Source organism: Melanotaenia boesemani, chromosome 18 (genome assembly GCF_017639745.1).
Source record: "Melanotaenia boesemani isolate fMelBoe1 chromosome 18, fMelBoe1.pri, whole genome shotgun sequence".
NCBI classification, from domain to species: Eukaryota; Metazoa; Chordata; class Actinopteri; order Atheriniformes; family Melanotaeniidae; genus Melanotaenia; species Melanotaenia boesemani.
Window position 1 is genome coordinate 6,986,561 of NC_055699.1, and position 13,626 is coordinate 7,000,186.

The 13,626-nt window shown below is 37.9% G+C and overlaps 1 protein-coding gene across 1 annotated transcript; it reads left to right on the forward strand.

Moving 5' to 3' along the window:
- The first annotated feature begins 106 nt into the window (after positions 1-106).
- Positions 107-13,325, forward strand: LOC121628944 (neutral cholesterol ester hydrolase 1-like). The gene is made up of 5 exons (XM_041968369.1): positions 107-313; positions 2,617-2,839; positions 6,211-6,280; positions 6,740-6,911; positions 7,852-13,325. Exons 1-5 carry the CDS (start codon positions 179-181, stop codon positions 8,470-8,472), a joined length of 1,221 nt encoding a protein of 406 aa, XP_041824303.1. The 5' UTR covers positions 107-178; the 3' UTR covers positions 8,473-13,325.
- The last annotated feature ends 301 nt before the right edge of the window (positions 13,326-13,626 follow it).

The following is a 13,626-nucleotide window of genomic DNA, read 5'->3' on the forward strand; positions in this document are numbered from 1 at the left end:
TTTCAAAATAACAACGAAGCCGTTTCCATTTCCTCCAAAAAATGGATTAAAACTTTATTTACCACCTTTATTTTGAAATCAAGGTCATTCCCCCGTGTTTCGTCGATCCCTGGCGGAGCACCTCCGACCTAACAACACTATTATTGTATGACCCTCCTGGCAGGTACGGTCCGCTACGATGAGGCTCCGTTTGGCCGGAGCTGTCCTGCTATCGGCGGCCGCCTATTACGTCTACCTGCCGCTACCGAGCGGCGTGTGCGAGCCGTGGAAACTGATGCTGCTGGACGCGCTTTTCCGGAGCTTCATGAAGGCGGTGAGAGTTCAAAGATGCGCTGACATAAGAGCAGAGCCGGGCAGGTTGATATGAGACAGAGCTGCAAGATACCCGAAGCACCGATGATACCACCTTTAGGAACATAAATAGCAGATAACATTAACATCACGTTATACGAGTGTATACAGTTTATTGTTTAAGCATGTTATATGACCACTACTATACTGTACCAAAGCTTCATTTTGTTCACTTTATTTAACTAATTTTTTACAACTGTAAAAGTAATTGTTTTACAGTTTCTGTATTGAAATACATCATATATAGATATTACCACGAATTAACTTCTTAAAAGTCCTCCAGAAAGGTACCCCTGATGGATGTTTTATTATTACGTTATTACTACTCATGTATTATAATGAAATTGTATTTTGTTTAGGTTTGTAAGGTAGACTTAATTTTTCATTATTTGATTGATTCAGTTATTTATTTACTTTACGTAGTTAGAAGCATCCCTAAAGATGTAGGACCCATTTTTCCAGCCAGTTTTGGGTGCATAAGAGGAAGAAAACTTTGGTTGATATAAAAAGCCACAGGGGATAAGAAAGGCAGGGACAGTTGTTCATTTGTTTAATTTGTTTCATTTGTTCATTGTGAAATGCGGTCACATGTTTTCTAAATGATTAAAATACTCTTTTAGCTGAAACTGTACAAACTAGTGGATAGTTTGATTATTATTTTTTTCCTTTTAAGTCAAGTCTGTTTAATTTATAAACAAATTTAATATTATTATTTTATTATATTATATTATTATTATTATATAATTAGCAGAATAATATACATATTTATTTCGCCTAAGTATAATTTCCCCTTTGGAATAATAATAAAACAGCTGAAGAGGCCTAAAGTGCTGCACAGAGTAAAATGGAACAATAACAGCAGTGGTATATAATAATAGTAAAGAATTATAACTAAAGCATTGCATCTTATGATTTTACTTGTACAAAATATTAATTTGTAAAAGCAACTAAAGCTACAGTCAGATAGAAGTGAAATGGATGAATACTTACCAAACTTGAGTATGCCCTCATTTCTATATATATTCCATGAAAACTGAAAATAAGGTGTAGAAATCGATTTGAATGTTCAAGCATGAATTGAAATACTGAATAAAAGGCAAAAACAACGTTTTTGGCCTTTTCTAATGAACTTGAATGTTAGCATTTGGTCTGTGCACCTTCTTAACATTAACACAGCCTGAACCCACACAAACAAGTTTTATTTTAATTTCTCTACATAGTCTTTGGGAATATTTTGGCCAACAATAAATGGATCAACTGGAGATCCAGACGCATCTATTAGGTCCCGTGGGCAAAATAATATACTTGTTTATGAGATTTAGCTATTTCTTTCACAGATGCAAGTAAAGGAATGGGAACAAATAATGTGTCTTTGTGATAGGCTGCTAGTAATAAAATTCCTAAAGATCCTTTTTTAAATAGATTCTTTGCTAAGTTATCTTGTTTGTGTAGACACAGCACTGGTTCATCTCCTTTATTTGGGTCCCTTTTTATGTTTGAATGATTCATGGGTCAGTGTTAAGTAGCATAACAAACAAGGAAACAGAAATAAAAAATATTTATTTAAAAATGGTCAAGTACAAGGATTGGACTGAACAAGAATGAAAAATTATGCAGCTGGGAGGATATATGCCTTAAGACCGCTTTATAAGATTACAAGAAACTCTGGCTGCTTGGAAGCAACATATAACAAGGGCCAGATCAAGACTTTTGCATCGAAGTGTATTGTATTTAACTGCATTTCCCTTCTGACAGCACTATTCCTTTTTATTAAACTTTACCCCGATGTCTTATGAACAGCTGAAGTTGAGGCAACTTAAAATTATGACGTCAATCAGCATTTTCAACATATTGACAGGAAACGAAATTCCTCCATAAGCAACCAGAATAACTTGTAGAAGGGCTTAGCTCCTGCAGCCCAGTGGCCTTTAACCTGTGGTGCTTTGAAAGGAGCGCACATGACAGGGCTGCAACTCTTGTGTAATGTCAGCCGCTCATAACAGTTAACACACATGTCTTAATCTCATGTATCAGTATAGAACAACACCTTGTTCTGTGTTTCCAGTGTGGCAACGTGTTTCTTTGTTATAGTTATTTTCTTCTAATGACAACAATGAGAAGAAAAAGAGGGCGGAGGTATAGTTGGAAATGATGATAGTTTCACATGAAGCTACTGAGCCTGTTTCTTATACAAACCTGTCACCTTTCATTAAAAACAAAATTAATTAATGTTAAAATAATCAGTAAAGATGTTTGTGTTTCCAGAGTGACGTGGCTCACGCATTGGGCATGTGCCACCGTGTCCACCTGTTAAACAAGGTGGTGTCCTGGGTGGAGGTGGTGGAAGCTCGCTCCTGCTCTACCGTGCACGTGACAGACACCCAGCTAGGAGGCGTGCCCACCCGAGTGTTTCAACCAAAGAATGGAAAGAAGCTGAAAAGAGGAGTACTTTACTTCCACGGTGGAGGCTGGGCACTGGGCAGTGGACGTGAGTGTTGAAACTGTTTTTTCACACACAAATACTTCAGTAATCTACAACAATGAGACAGAAACTTTCTTCTTGGTAACTTTACATTTTTCTGCTCATTTTTCCACCAGAAACAAACATGCAGAGAAGGTAGGATTAAAATGCAGAACAAGGTGGGGAAGCAGAGAGACTGAGATGATTTAATTAAAACTAAACACACCTCAACAGCAGGATAAACAAGTATACGAACCAAACCAAACAGTTAAACACAGGATGTACTGACAGGCTGCAAAAGGAAAAATCACTACAAGAAAGACAAGGATAGGACACCAAGGAGTATTTATACTGACAGACTATTGATGAATGAGAAGCAGGTGTGAGAGGAGAGTTGGAAATAAAAAGCCAACTAGAACTCAGAAGAGACAGACTGAAGCCTGTTACGTACGCCACGAGAAACAAGAACTCTGTTCTTGAGGCCGCGAGCAGTCCAGGTTTGGGAGTTCTTGCACCTTGTTTTCGACACATCAGCCGAGAAAAGTTTGGGGTATGGGGGGGCTCTGAGAGGTATTGTGTCATTGGTCGGATAGTGGGCGTGGTTAATGTGGAAAAGTGCAAAGCGAAAAGTTGTTATTTCCGCATTTCCACTGCTGTGAAGTTGGACACAACTTTAATGAACAGCTGATTGAAGTGGTGAGAAATCATGAAAATGTATACAGCCTGTGGTATTGAAAGTTGTTCTCTTGTTCTTGCGGCCTAAAGAACAACAACAAAGTTCTCTTTTTTTGCAGTGCATGTAACAAGCTTAAAGAAACAAGACTAGAAATAATCAAGAACTAAACTAAAAACAGAAGTAAATGCTACAGATCTGACAAAAAACATTATTCAAGTTCCTGAACTGGTTTAAGGCTTTTTGTGCCACCTGCCCTTATTGATTTTTATTTTAAATTTACATTTTTTATTCCTTTAATGCTGCAAGTAAAGTACCTCATTACTAAAACATGAGTCAATACCGTGATAAATGTTGTCGTGAAACAATAAGGATTAATACAATCAACCAAAAAGAGTAGTAAATAAACTACATTTCACAGTCAATATGACTATCTAAGTGCATCGGTATTATATGAGTATTTTTGATTTTGTCTTAACATAAATATTTTCCCCTGGTCAGAAGGTTCTTGGTTAAAAAAATATTTCAAAGGGTGGTAGAGTACTAAAATAAAGTTTGAGAACCACTGCTCTAGAGCATGAGCAATTATGATTAGGTATAATAATTAAAGACAGTGGTTCTCAATCTTTTTTGGTCAAGTACCACTACAGAAGACATCAGACTCTCCAAGTACCACCTTAATGACTGACATTAAAATACAGTGAAATAGACAACCCCTTTTTCCAACAGACTTCAGACAGACGCAGGTTGGTTTCAGATAAAATATTATTTATTATTGAGTGGTGGCAGTTATCATTGTAAAATGAGTTTATCACCAGAACTGACATTTAAACTTTGTTTTACAACTGAGCAAAAACTAAACTAAACTGAGTGCTCTCAGACTATTTTGGATACTATTTGGATTTAGCCTTTTTATAAAACATAAAAAATGTTAAGCTATGTTTTGTATAATTTTTTTATTAACAAATTGGGTCCAAAATATAATTTAATTAGAATAAAACAAACATTATTAATAAAACCCCACAAACCACCACTTTTTCTGTTTAGTAAAACGACAAAAAGGCAGAAATTCAAGGAAAATCTTCCTCATGTCATTGTGAGCTGGAGTCTTTTGGCAACGAGGATGTCTCTAGTGTCATTTTGCACTTGCAAAAACACTGCTGTGTTTACACTAGCAAACAACAGGACAACAACAACAATGGTGGACCTCCTTGTTCTGTTTGTGCTGCTGAATCTTTTTGAGGTTGTCAGCGAACACATGTAGATTACATGATTACAGATAATAAAAGAATTCACCCCCCTCTCAGTTGTCATGAAGATAAACTTGACCTTTTAATCCTAAAATGTTTTTTGTACCAGGCTTTAAACATGTTTATTTCTGCTGTGAAGTTGGTCTTTTTAACATGGGAGTCTATGGGGATCTGCTCTGTTTTGTAGCCAGCCCCTAGCGGATGAGGGGTGAACTGCAATTTTATGCACTTCAGCGTAGGCTTCGCATTTTACCGGCCGAGGTTGCCGCTTGGGTGGAGTGCGCCAAGCATGGCGAGCAGCTCCTGTGTTTTAACATCTGTGGCCTGAACTTCCTCCTTTGGCCAGATTATTATTTCAGCAGGGTATCTAATGGCTGTCTGAGCATAGCTGTTAATTGCCCAGAGCTTGTTTGTGCCATTGAGCTGACTTCTCAGGACTTGCCTTACTTGTTGTAGATAACTTACTTGTGGCCTCTTCATGGTTGCCATTAGGTACTTGTAGCTCTCCTCAACATCTGCTATTCTGTCCTCTTGGAGTGCAGTGCCCTCATTGTGGACTATCTTCTCTCTCTTTGTTACCATTCGACTGCATTTCTCTAGTCCAAATGACATTTCGATGTCCCTGCTGTAGGCCCTGCTGTGTGGTGTGGATTAGTGAGTTAATGCTGCTCACTCTTAGCGTACAGCTGGATGTCATCCACGTGGAGGAGGTGTCTGATAGTGGCCCCATTCGTGAACACACACACACACACACATATATATATGTCCTTTCTTTTCCCGGATACTTTAGCTTTAAAGAGTCTAGGTGCTGGACTGACGTGCCTGTCATCCTGCTATGTCACCAACTAAAAACTGTTGGTGCATCATGAAACACAAAATACAACACAGAAGACTCAGAGCTGTTGAGCTGCTAGAATCCTGCATCAGATAAGGATGAGAAAACATTCCTCTCCTAAAGGTCCAGCAGCTGCTTTCCTCAGTTCTCAGACATTTGCAGGCAGTTGTTAAAAGAGGGGATGACACACACACATCTTCCAACATTTTTGACTTTATGTAATTCAAGGTACAATTTTACATGAAATGCTGCCAATTCAACATTTCATTTGCTTCCTATGTTCTTATTACTTTATAAGCCTTTAAATCATTGTGTTCTCTTTACACGTCACACAGAGGGGTTATAAGGTTTGAGCTGACCATATGGCCTAGTCATTTAACACCTTGGGTTACAACTGTAGGGTTGACACAATTTTACAGCACCTACCAAAATGTTATTCTATTTTTTTTTTCAAAAAGTCATAGATTATGTTTATTTTACACATAGTTTTGTAGGAGTAAAAAATAATTTGGAAACCAAACGTTTTGCAAAAGAAAGAAGTCAGTACATGGTTGAAGCTTTGTTCCGCAGCGGTTTTGCAGGGCAGTATGTTATTGTTATACAATGCCAGTTTCAGTCACAGAGTTGTCCTCCTTCACAGGAATGCGCTCCTACGACCATCTCTGTCGGAAAATGGCGGAGGATCTGGATGCTGTCATCATGTCTGTCGAGTGAGTTTTTGGGTGCAACAATGTGACTATATCAAAAAATAAATGCTCTATGTGACAAATGATTAAAAAACAGACTCACTTAAAGCAGTGAGATGGGTGGTTGTCATCCTTTTCTGACTTTATGAATTGATTTTATGGTAGAAGAGTTGGAAATTTATATTTTACTTTAACAACAAGACTGTTTTATGCTGATCTTCATGGTGCATTTGCGACCCTGGAAACTGCCATTTGGCAAACAAGGAGTCTGTTCACTTGTCATGGACACACTTTAACTAATGACAACAGTAGGAAGTAAGTAAGTGAACCATGTGATGAAGCAGTTTTTGTCCAGAGGCTCAAATATAGACGAGAACATTCTCAAAAGTGGGCCTTTTTTTACTTTTCTACATGCATTTATACTTTTTTAGTATTAAAGTCATATATTAACGCTGCTGTTGCTTTCATTTTATGTTGCTATAGTTATCGTCTTGCTCCAGAGGCAGTGTTCCCAGACCAGTACCACGATGCTTTAGCAGCATCACGGGCCTTCCTGTCCGCCGAGGTTTTACAGCGCTACAGCGTCGATCCAGAGAGAGTTTGTGTATCTGGAGACAGCGCCGGGGGAAACCTTGCCGCTGGTGTGGCGCAGGAGGTAAACAAAGAAATGCAAACATGTCAGAGCAGCATATGCACAATTCAGTGTTGTTCTACATATTTAAGTACATCACTTGGAGCAATTCCTTATCATTTAAATTTATAACTGCTTGGGGACATTTTTAAGCAGTTTCTACAACACGGTGGTGAATCAGCTGTGTGGTTGCTGCTAGGTAGGAGAATGTAAATGCATCAATGTGCTGTTTAGGGATTTGTTCATCCTGCAGAATACAAGCCAGGATTTTTAGTTGTTGTTCATCTGTTTAAAGTGGTTGTCTAGCTTGTATAAAGTGGCTACAGATTTAGATTCTGATTTCTGAATCCAAAACACAATAACACAAAGAAAAGGAAATAAAAGATAAAAACACAGATAATCGGAATCACTTTAACCATCTACACCAGACATAAAACAGAGATCTTTTTTTTAACTTTAATTTCAACTCTTTTTTTGTGGTTTTGTAAATAGATAACCATCTGCATGACAATCAGAGACAATCACTTAGAAAATGACTCCTTAAGGACTGGATTAAACTGCAAAACACCAGTAAATCCACTGGAGGGGGGGGGGGGGGTCGTGAAAATGTATGGAACAGGATTTTAAGAAATGATTTGATTATGTGAGTTGTGGAGAGGTCACTCGTGTCAAATATGAGAAAATAAATCCTCTTTGAGTGCTTAAGTTTTCACATATCAGAAAAAAAAGAAAAATATTTACAATAATCAGTATATAATGAGTGACTTATTGTGACATGCCATGTTGTCTTGTCTATCTGAGATTGTATTTACTTAGTTTTCAGGTTTGTTTTTTTTATCTCCTCATATACAAAACCTAAGAACTGAAAGGTGTATTTTTCTTGTGACTGCATGTGCTGTTTCAGTTTAGTTTGTTTCAGATTACTCCTGGTGAATCTTAATCTAAGACTCCACTGTGTCCACAGCTAGGCTCAGATGAAACTCTAAAGGTGAAGTTTAAGGCCCAGGCGTTGATCTACCCTGTGCTTCAGGCACTTGACTTCTATACTCCGTCGTACCAGCAGAACCAGGCCGTGCCCATCCTCTACCGGCCCATCATGGCTCGTTTCTGGCTGCAGTACCTGGGTGCCGACCCGTCCATGGAGCCCATCCTGCTGGCTAACAACCACAGCTCTCTGGACCAGCTGGGAGTCAGCGCTACAACCCGCTCTAAGCTGAACTGGACTTCTTTACTGCCAGCTGAGCGCAGGAAGAACTTCCAGCCAGTTTTTAAAGATACAGGATCACCAGATGTGGTGGCCAAGGTACCGGCGCTGATGGACGTGAGGGCGGCACCACTCCTGGCAGAGCAGGGAACTCTGGGTAGGACACCTAAAGCGTATGTGATGACTTGTGAGTTTGACGTGCTAAGGGATGACGGGCTGATGTACGCCAGACGCCTGCAGGATGCCGGTGTCGCAGTGACCAGTGACCACTATGAGGATGGTTTCCATGGCTGCATGGTGTTTGCATACCTGCCGATGATGTCGAATGTAGGATGGAGGAGCATGAACAACTACATCCACTGGCTGGACCGGAATCTGTGAACAAACCAATTGCTGTGTTTTGCAGCAGAAATCTGGAAGCTATTTAGGTATATAAAAAAAGAGCCATGTGTGAGCGGAACATCACATCTTTAACACGACAGGTTTGATCCACTGTGTTGATGCTGCTTTTGAAAGGAACATTAGCACATCACAAAGGTTAAAATCACTGGACATAATGACTTAATTCAAATCAAGGTGGAAGCTTGTCTTTAAACCAAAACCACCTCATTTGTTGGGACCAAAGAAAGAGACATTTAATAAGAGAAACATTTTTCAGCACAAACCTTTAAAGAAAGGCAAAATATTTAAGTCTTATTATTTTCTGCTATTATTTATTGAGAGAAATGAAAGAGATGAAAGAAATTAAAGAAGATTTTGGGAAACAGAGACCAAGACAGGCTAGCTGAATCTACACTGGACTTCAAAAATGTTCTAACTTAATTAAAAATAATATTAATAATCAAAAAGAAACTATTCTCATGTACATGAAGTAGCTATTAGGATATAATTACAATATAATGTGACCTTTAAATGCAGTGATTACCTGTCTCTAACCACTCTGGGGGATCCTTAAAAAGCTCTGGTTTAATCATGATAACAGAACAAGGAATACTCAGGTTTGTTTGCTGGTTCAAGTATTTGTTTAGCAAGTCAGGGCAGTGGGAATTTGAGTGGGAATTTGAGAACCCAGCAATGGCATCCCTGAAACTTTGTGATATTAATTTATTGGGAAAAATATTTAAAGTGCTTTTTGCTTTTTTTTCTCATCAAAGTAGTGTAAATATGGTCAGATTCTAGTGAATGTGTCCTATTTTTCTTAATTTCAAGATGTTTTCCAGCAAAGTGAAGGAAAGGATCTCAGTCAAAGACGGATAAGGGTAATTTATTCAATATATTGAGCAGAAATAATCTCAGTGACCTTCCACCGCTATATCACTCTAATTTTTCTTAGCCATTTGGAAAAGCAGCGGAACACAATATTGCATAATTTCCACCATATTTGTTTTCAGAGCTCTGTTTAAAAAAAAAAAAAAAAAAGACATCCTAGAAACTCGTTGCTGAGCTGTACTGCGATAATTATGGCATCACTGCGGTGCAGGATTAACAGCAGGAAGTCCTCACTTCTTTCTGTTCAGCTGTGGGTTCGTGCAGTGGATCATCTTACACTAAAGTGTCACAAAGGTCAAATCTGCATTCAGTAAACAGGGAAATCTTTTGGACAGAGCCCAGGGAGATCCCACTGGTGGGGGAAAAACTAGCTTGCATGATTGGACTTCTGGCTGAAAAAATAAATCACTGCGAGTTATTTTGACTTGGACAAGGAAACACCACAACATTTCCTTTAATACTGTCATATGTCAGCACTTCGTTTTTACTCTTCATGTTGATTTTTGCTTACTTTACTCTAATGGAGGGGGATCTTTGGCTTCATCTTTTATTTGAACTTCCTGCCACCAGAAGCTGTTTGACTTTGTGAAAATTTGGCATGAGGAAAATTCAGGGGAAAAGCATAACCCTGAAACCTCTGTTCTTAAATGAGATTTATTGTAGAAACAAATTGTTTCTCATCTGTCATTCGGACTGCTTTATTTTCACTAAGACACCTAAACAGTGTGCAATACTACGTAAGTCTCGATTCCAGCTCTTATTTCTTTATATTTTGCCTTCAACCAATCCGATTTTTTTGTAATATCTTTAAGGTGGTTACGAGCAACAGTTCTACAGTCTTTCTGGAGGCCTTTCAGAGTTTTTCTTTGGACGTTGGGTCATTCAGTCCAGTTCTTGTACCTGATCAACCGGTCTTGTGCCCACCTTTAGACAACTTAGCAAAGAAGTAGCTTTAAATTGAATCTTTAGGCAGCCTGTCAGAAAACACATTATATGCTCCCTTTTCTTTAGCTCCATCTATGAGTAATTATAAAAGCATTTTGACAGATATAATAAAGCATTTCTGTACCAATAAGATGATTCCCATTCAGCTATTAACTGAAAAATAGGGATATCTCAACAAGGTGTGTGCCCTAAAGCATTTGAGGAAACTGGACAAGTGGAGAACAAACAATACACATCAAGCCTGAAAAACTCTGTACAGCAAATGAAAAGTATCAGAGTAGGAAAAAAATCCAGACCTGACACATGACCTGAGTGATGCATCTGAACCTTCAGCCTCATCAGAAATGGTCACTGAAAGGTGGCTGTTAAGAAGCCATTCCTGAGGTAAAAAGGGAGAAAAGACTGGGATATGCCAGATAATGCAAGAACTGGACTGAAAATCAGTAACGGCAGGTCTGATGGAGTTATGATTCCTCCCCAGAGCCTGGACTTCAGCGTTATTAAAGCAGTGTGAAGAGCTTTAAAATGTCCCTCAAGAAGCCTGGTGAACCATTCCTGAAGATCACTTAAAGAAATGACAAGAAAGTTAATCTAAGAAAGTTGGATGGATTAAAGAATAAAGCTGATTGATGTTCAAACTTGTTAGATGTGTACAAACTTTCATACTCAACAGAGAACTTTGTTCTTGTTCTTGAGGCGGCAAGATCAAAGTTTCTTGTCCCGGTTATTTCATACTTCAAACTTTGTCTGTGGTAAGGTGGGGTTTTGTTCTGGGGTCTGGGTGGTCTGTCTTTATATGCCACACGTGTTGTATAGATTTTCATACTTGCTCACCACCTTGACCAGTTGTTTCTTAAAATGATCCGTTCATCCTTGTTGAAAGTTTTGTATCAGAAAAAAAAGGAAATGGCAACTTTATGCTTTGTTCTTTTCCACTTTATAAACAGGTACTTTAAATTTCTACAGAAAACATTCAGAGCAAATGATCTGACAAGAACGAGCTGCAAGAACTCTCAAAAATGACATCATTTTGTTCTTGCAGCCTCAAGTTTTCTGCCTTTGCAGAGGGCCTTAACAGAACTTAAACTATAAGAGAGTTGGTCTCAGAGGGTTTCATGCTGTGTTGGAAAAAGGCCTATTTGGCCAGACATTTACATTCAAACTTTTTAGAATTGCACAGGTGCTGTTTTTGCCTCATTTTACTATATTTCCACTAATGCTTGCATATTTCAATAAATCATTGTACTTATTTCTTGTTTTACAGGCAATATATAAAGAAAGGTGGCTCAAGACATTTGCACAGTACTGTATAACAAGTAGGTCAGGGTTTATGTGTTTGTGTGTGTTGTAGTAAAAGTATGTCAGAGTTCACAGCTGTATCCTCTCAGGATTGTGCAATAATGTCAGCGCGAACGTGTCTCTGCTTCTCTGTAACTTCGCTCTCAGATGATCACTGTGCTGCAGGGCCTTTGCAATGACGATGACGATAATAGCTGTAAAATCTACCAGAGCATTACTGTATCACCACACGAGAGGAGATCCCAAGTGGACTATCGCCTTTCCCTCTCCCACCGCTGTTGGCTCAAAACTAATAAAATGAACTGATGCAGCGAGCATCTGACAGGCTCGGTTTTGGCTTTCAGCCCAAAGTGCAGCAAGCCGAGATTGTAGCAGAAACCCTCGTGCGAGTGTGGTCATTACAGCTCTGGTTATTGAGGAAAAATGTGCAACACTGAGTATCAGAAAACTGGTTTATCCCCAGAGTGGAATTCATCAAAAATAAGGAATTCATAAAAGAAACATTTGCCGCATGAGTGCTATACACTCCTGAATGAAATTTTGAATTATATGGTTAAATATTGGATAAATAAGGTCTTAATATAAGTTACGTTATGCAACAGGTCATTTGAGGCGAGTAATTATGGGTTAAGATGGGACCCAGATGGACTTCTGCACTGCTAATAGATCCTATTAAGTAGCTGTTTTTATTGGCTGTGGTGACAACTTTGGTTAATGAGATTCTTAATTTACTCTGTTATTTTTGTCCTGATGTGTTTTGTATGTATGGCATTCAGGATTTTATTTGTTCTTGCTTTTGTGTGTGAAATAACATTCCTAGAAAAGGTTTCACTGTGGTAACAAGAACAATGTGACAAGACGTGACAGTTTGGGTCTCAATCATCTGTTTTTATTGACAAAAGCTTGATGTAAACCCATTGACCCATTTCACCCATCTGTGAAAAGCTTTGAATTTATATTAATGATATAATAAGGATAAATAGTTCTCTAAGTATCCAAATAGGGTGTTTTTATGTCTAATTAAAGTTATGCACATTAAAGTTGTGGTAGAAGTCCTCTTCAGCATCTAAAAAAATTACAAAGTGTACTGTTGTAAACAAATTTAAATATATTCTACTGTAAGTTTAAGTCTATTTGAAGCATTTATCAGTAACTGAAACCTCTAATATGACATTATTAATATGTAATTCATTATTTGTTTACTCATTGTAGCTCTCAGGAGGAATTTAATTAGATTTTAAGCATTCAGTCTCTCCTGCCCTTACAAAAGTCATAATAAAGAGCTGAAATGGGGATTTGTTTTAAATTAAATTAGTTGAGAATTAATTTGACACAGTTGAAGGTGAAAATTACTACTTTTTGGTTTCCAGGTTTTCTAACTTTGAACCTTCTGTTTAGCAAATTAAATATTTACAATTGTCAACTGTTGATCAACAACTTCTCATTTTTATGAAATTTTATAAGCTGTTAAATCATACTGTTTAAATGTTTGTGAATGATGAAGAAAGTAAGTTTCATTTGGTTCTGGTCCTCTTAAGAAAACTGATGCACAAAAGCTGAGCTGTTTCCTCACAAGCATCAAATAAATCAGCCGCCTACGCTTCATCAGGAGTTGGAACTTTGTCTTCATTGTTCTGTTTTCTTTGCTTCTTTTGAAGTTTTTGTCAAATTGAAGCATAAAATGTGTGAAACTAATTTAAATTAAACTGAATGTAATTCAAGATTTATGTCTAGTTTATTGCAGATTTAAAATATGCTGTTACTTACTGCTACGTGCATAAAAGCTGTGGGATATTTAAACCCTCAGAAACTCACATAAGACATCAGAATTAAGAGAAGTTACTTTTTTTTTCTAAATACATTTTTTTAAATAAATACATTAATCCAGTCATCTAAATCTGGACCAGATCTTCTTTATGTGTGCTCTTTAAGGTCAGTTTGTCCTGACTAGAGAAAGCAACATCCTACCCTTGTTACCTGTCTCAAAATTTACAATTAGCAATCTGACCCCTATGACTAAGC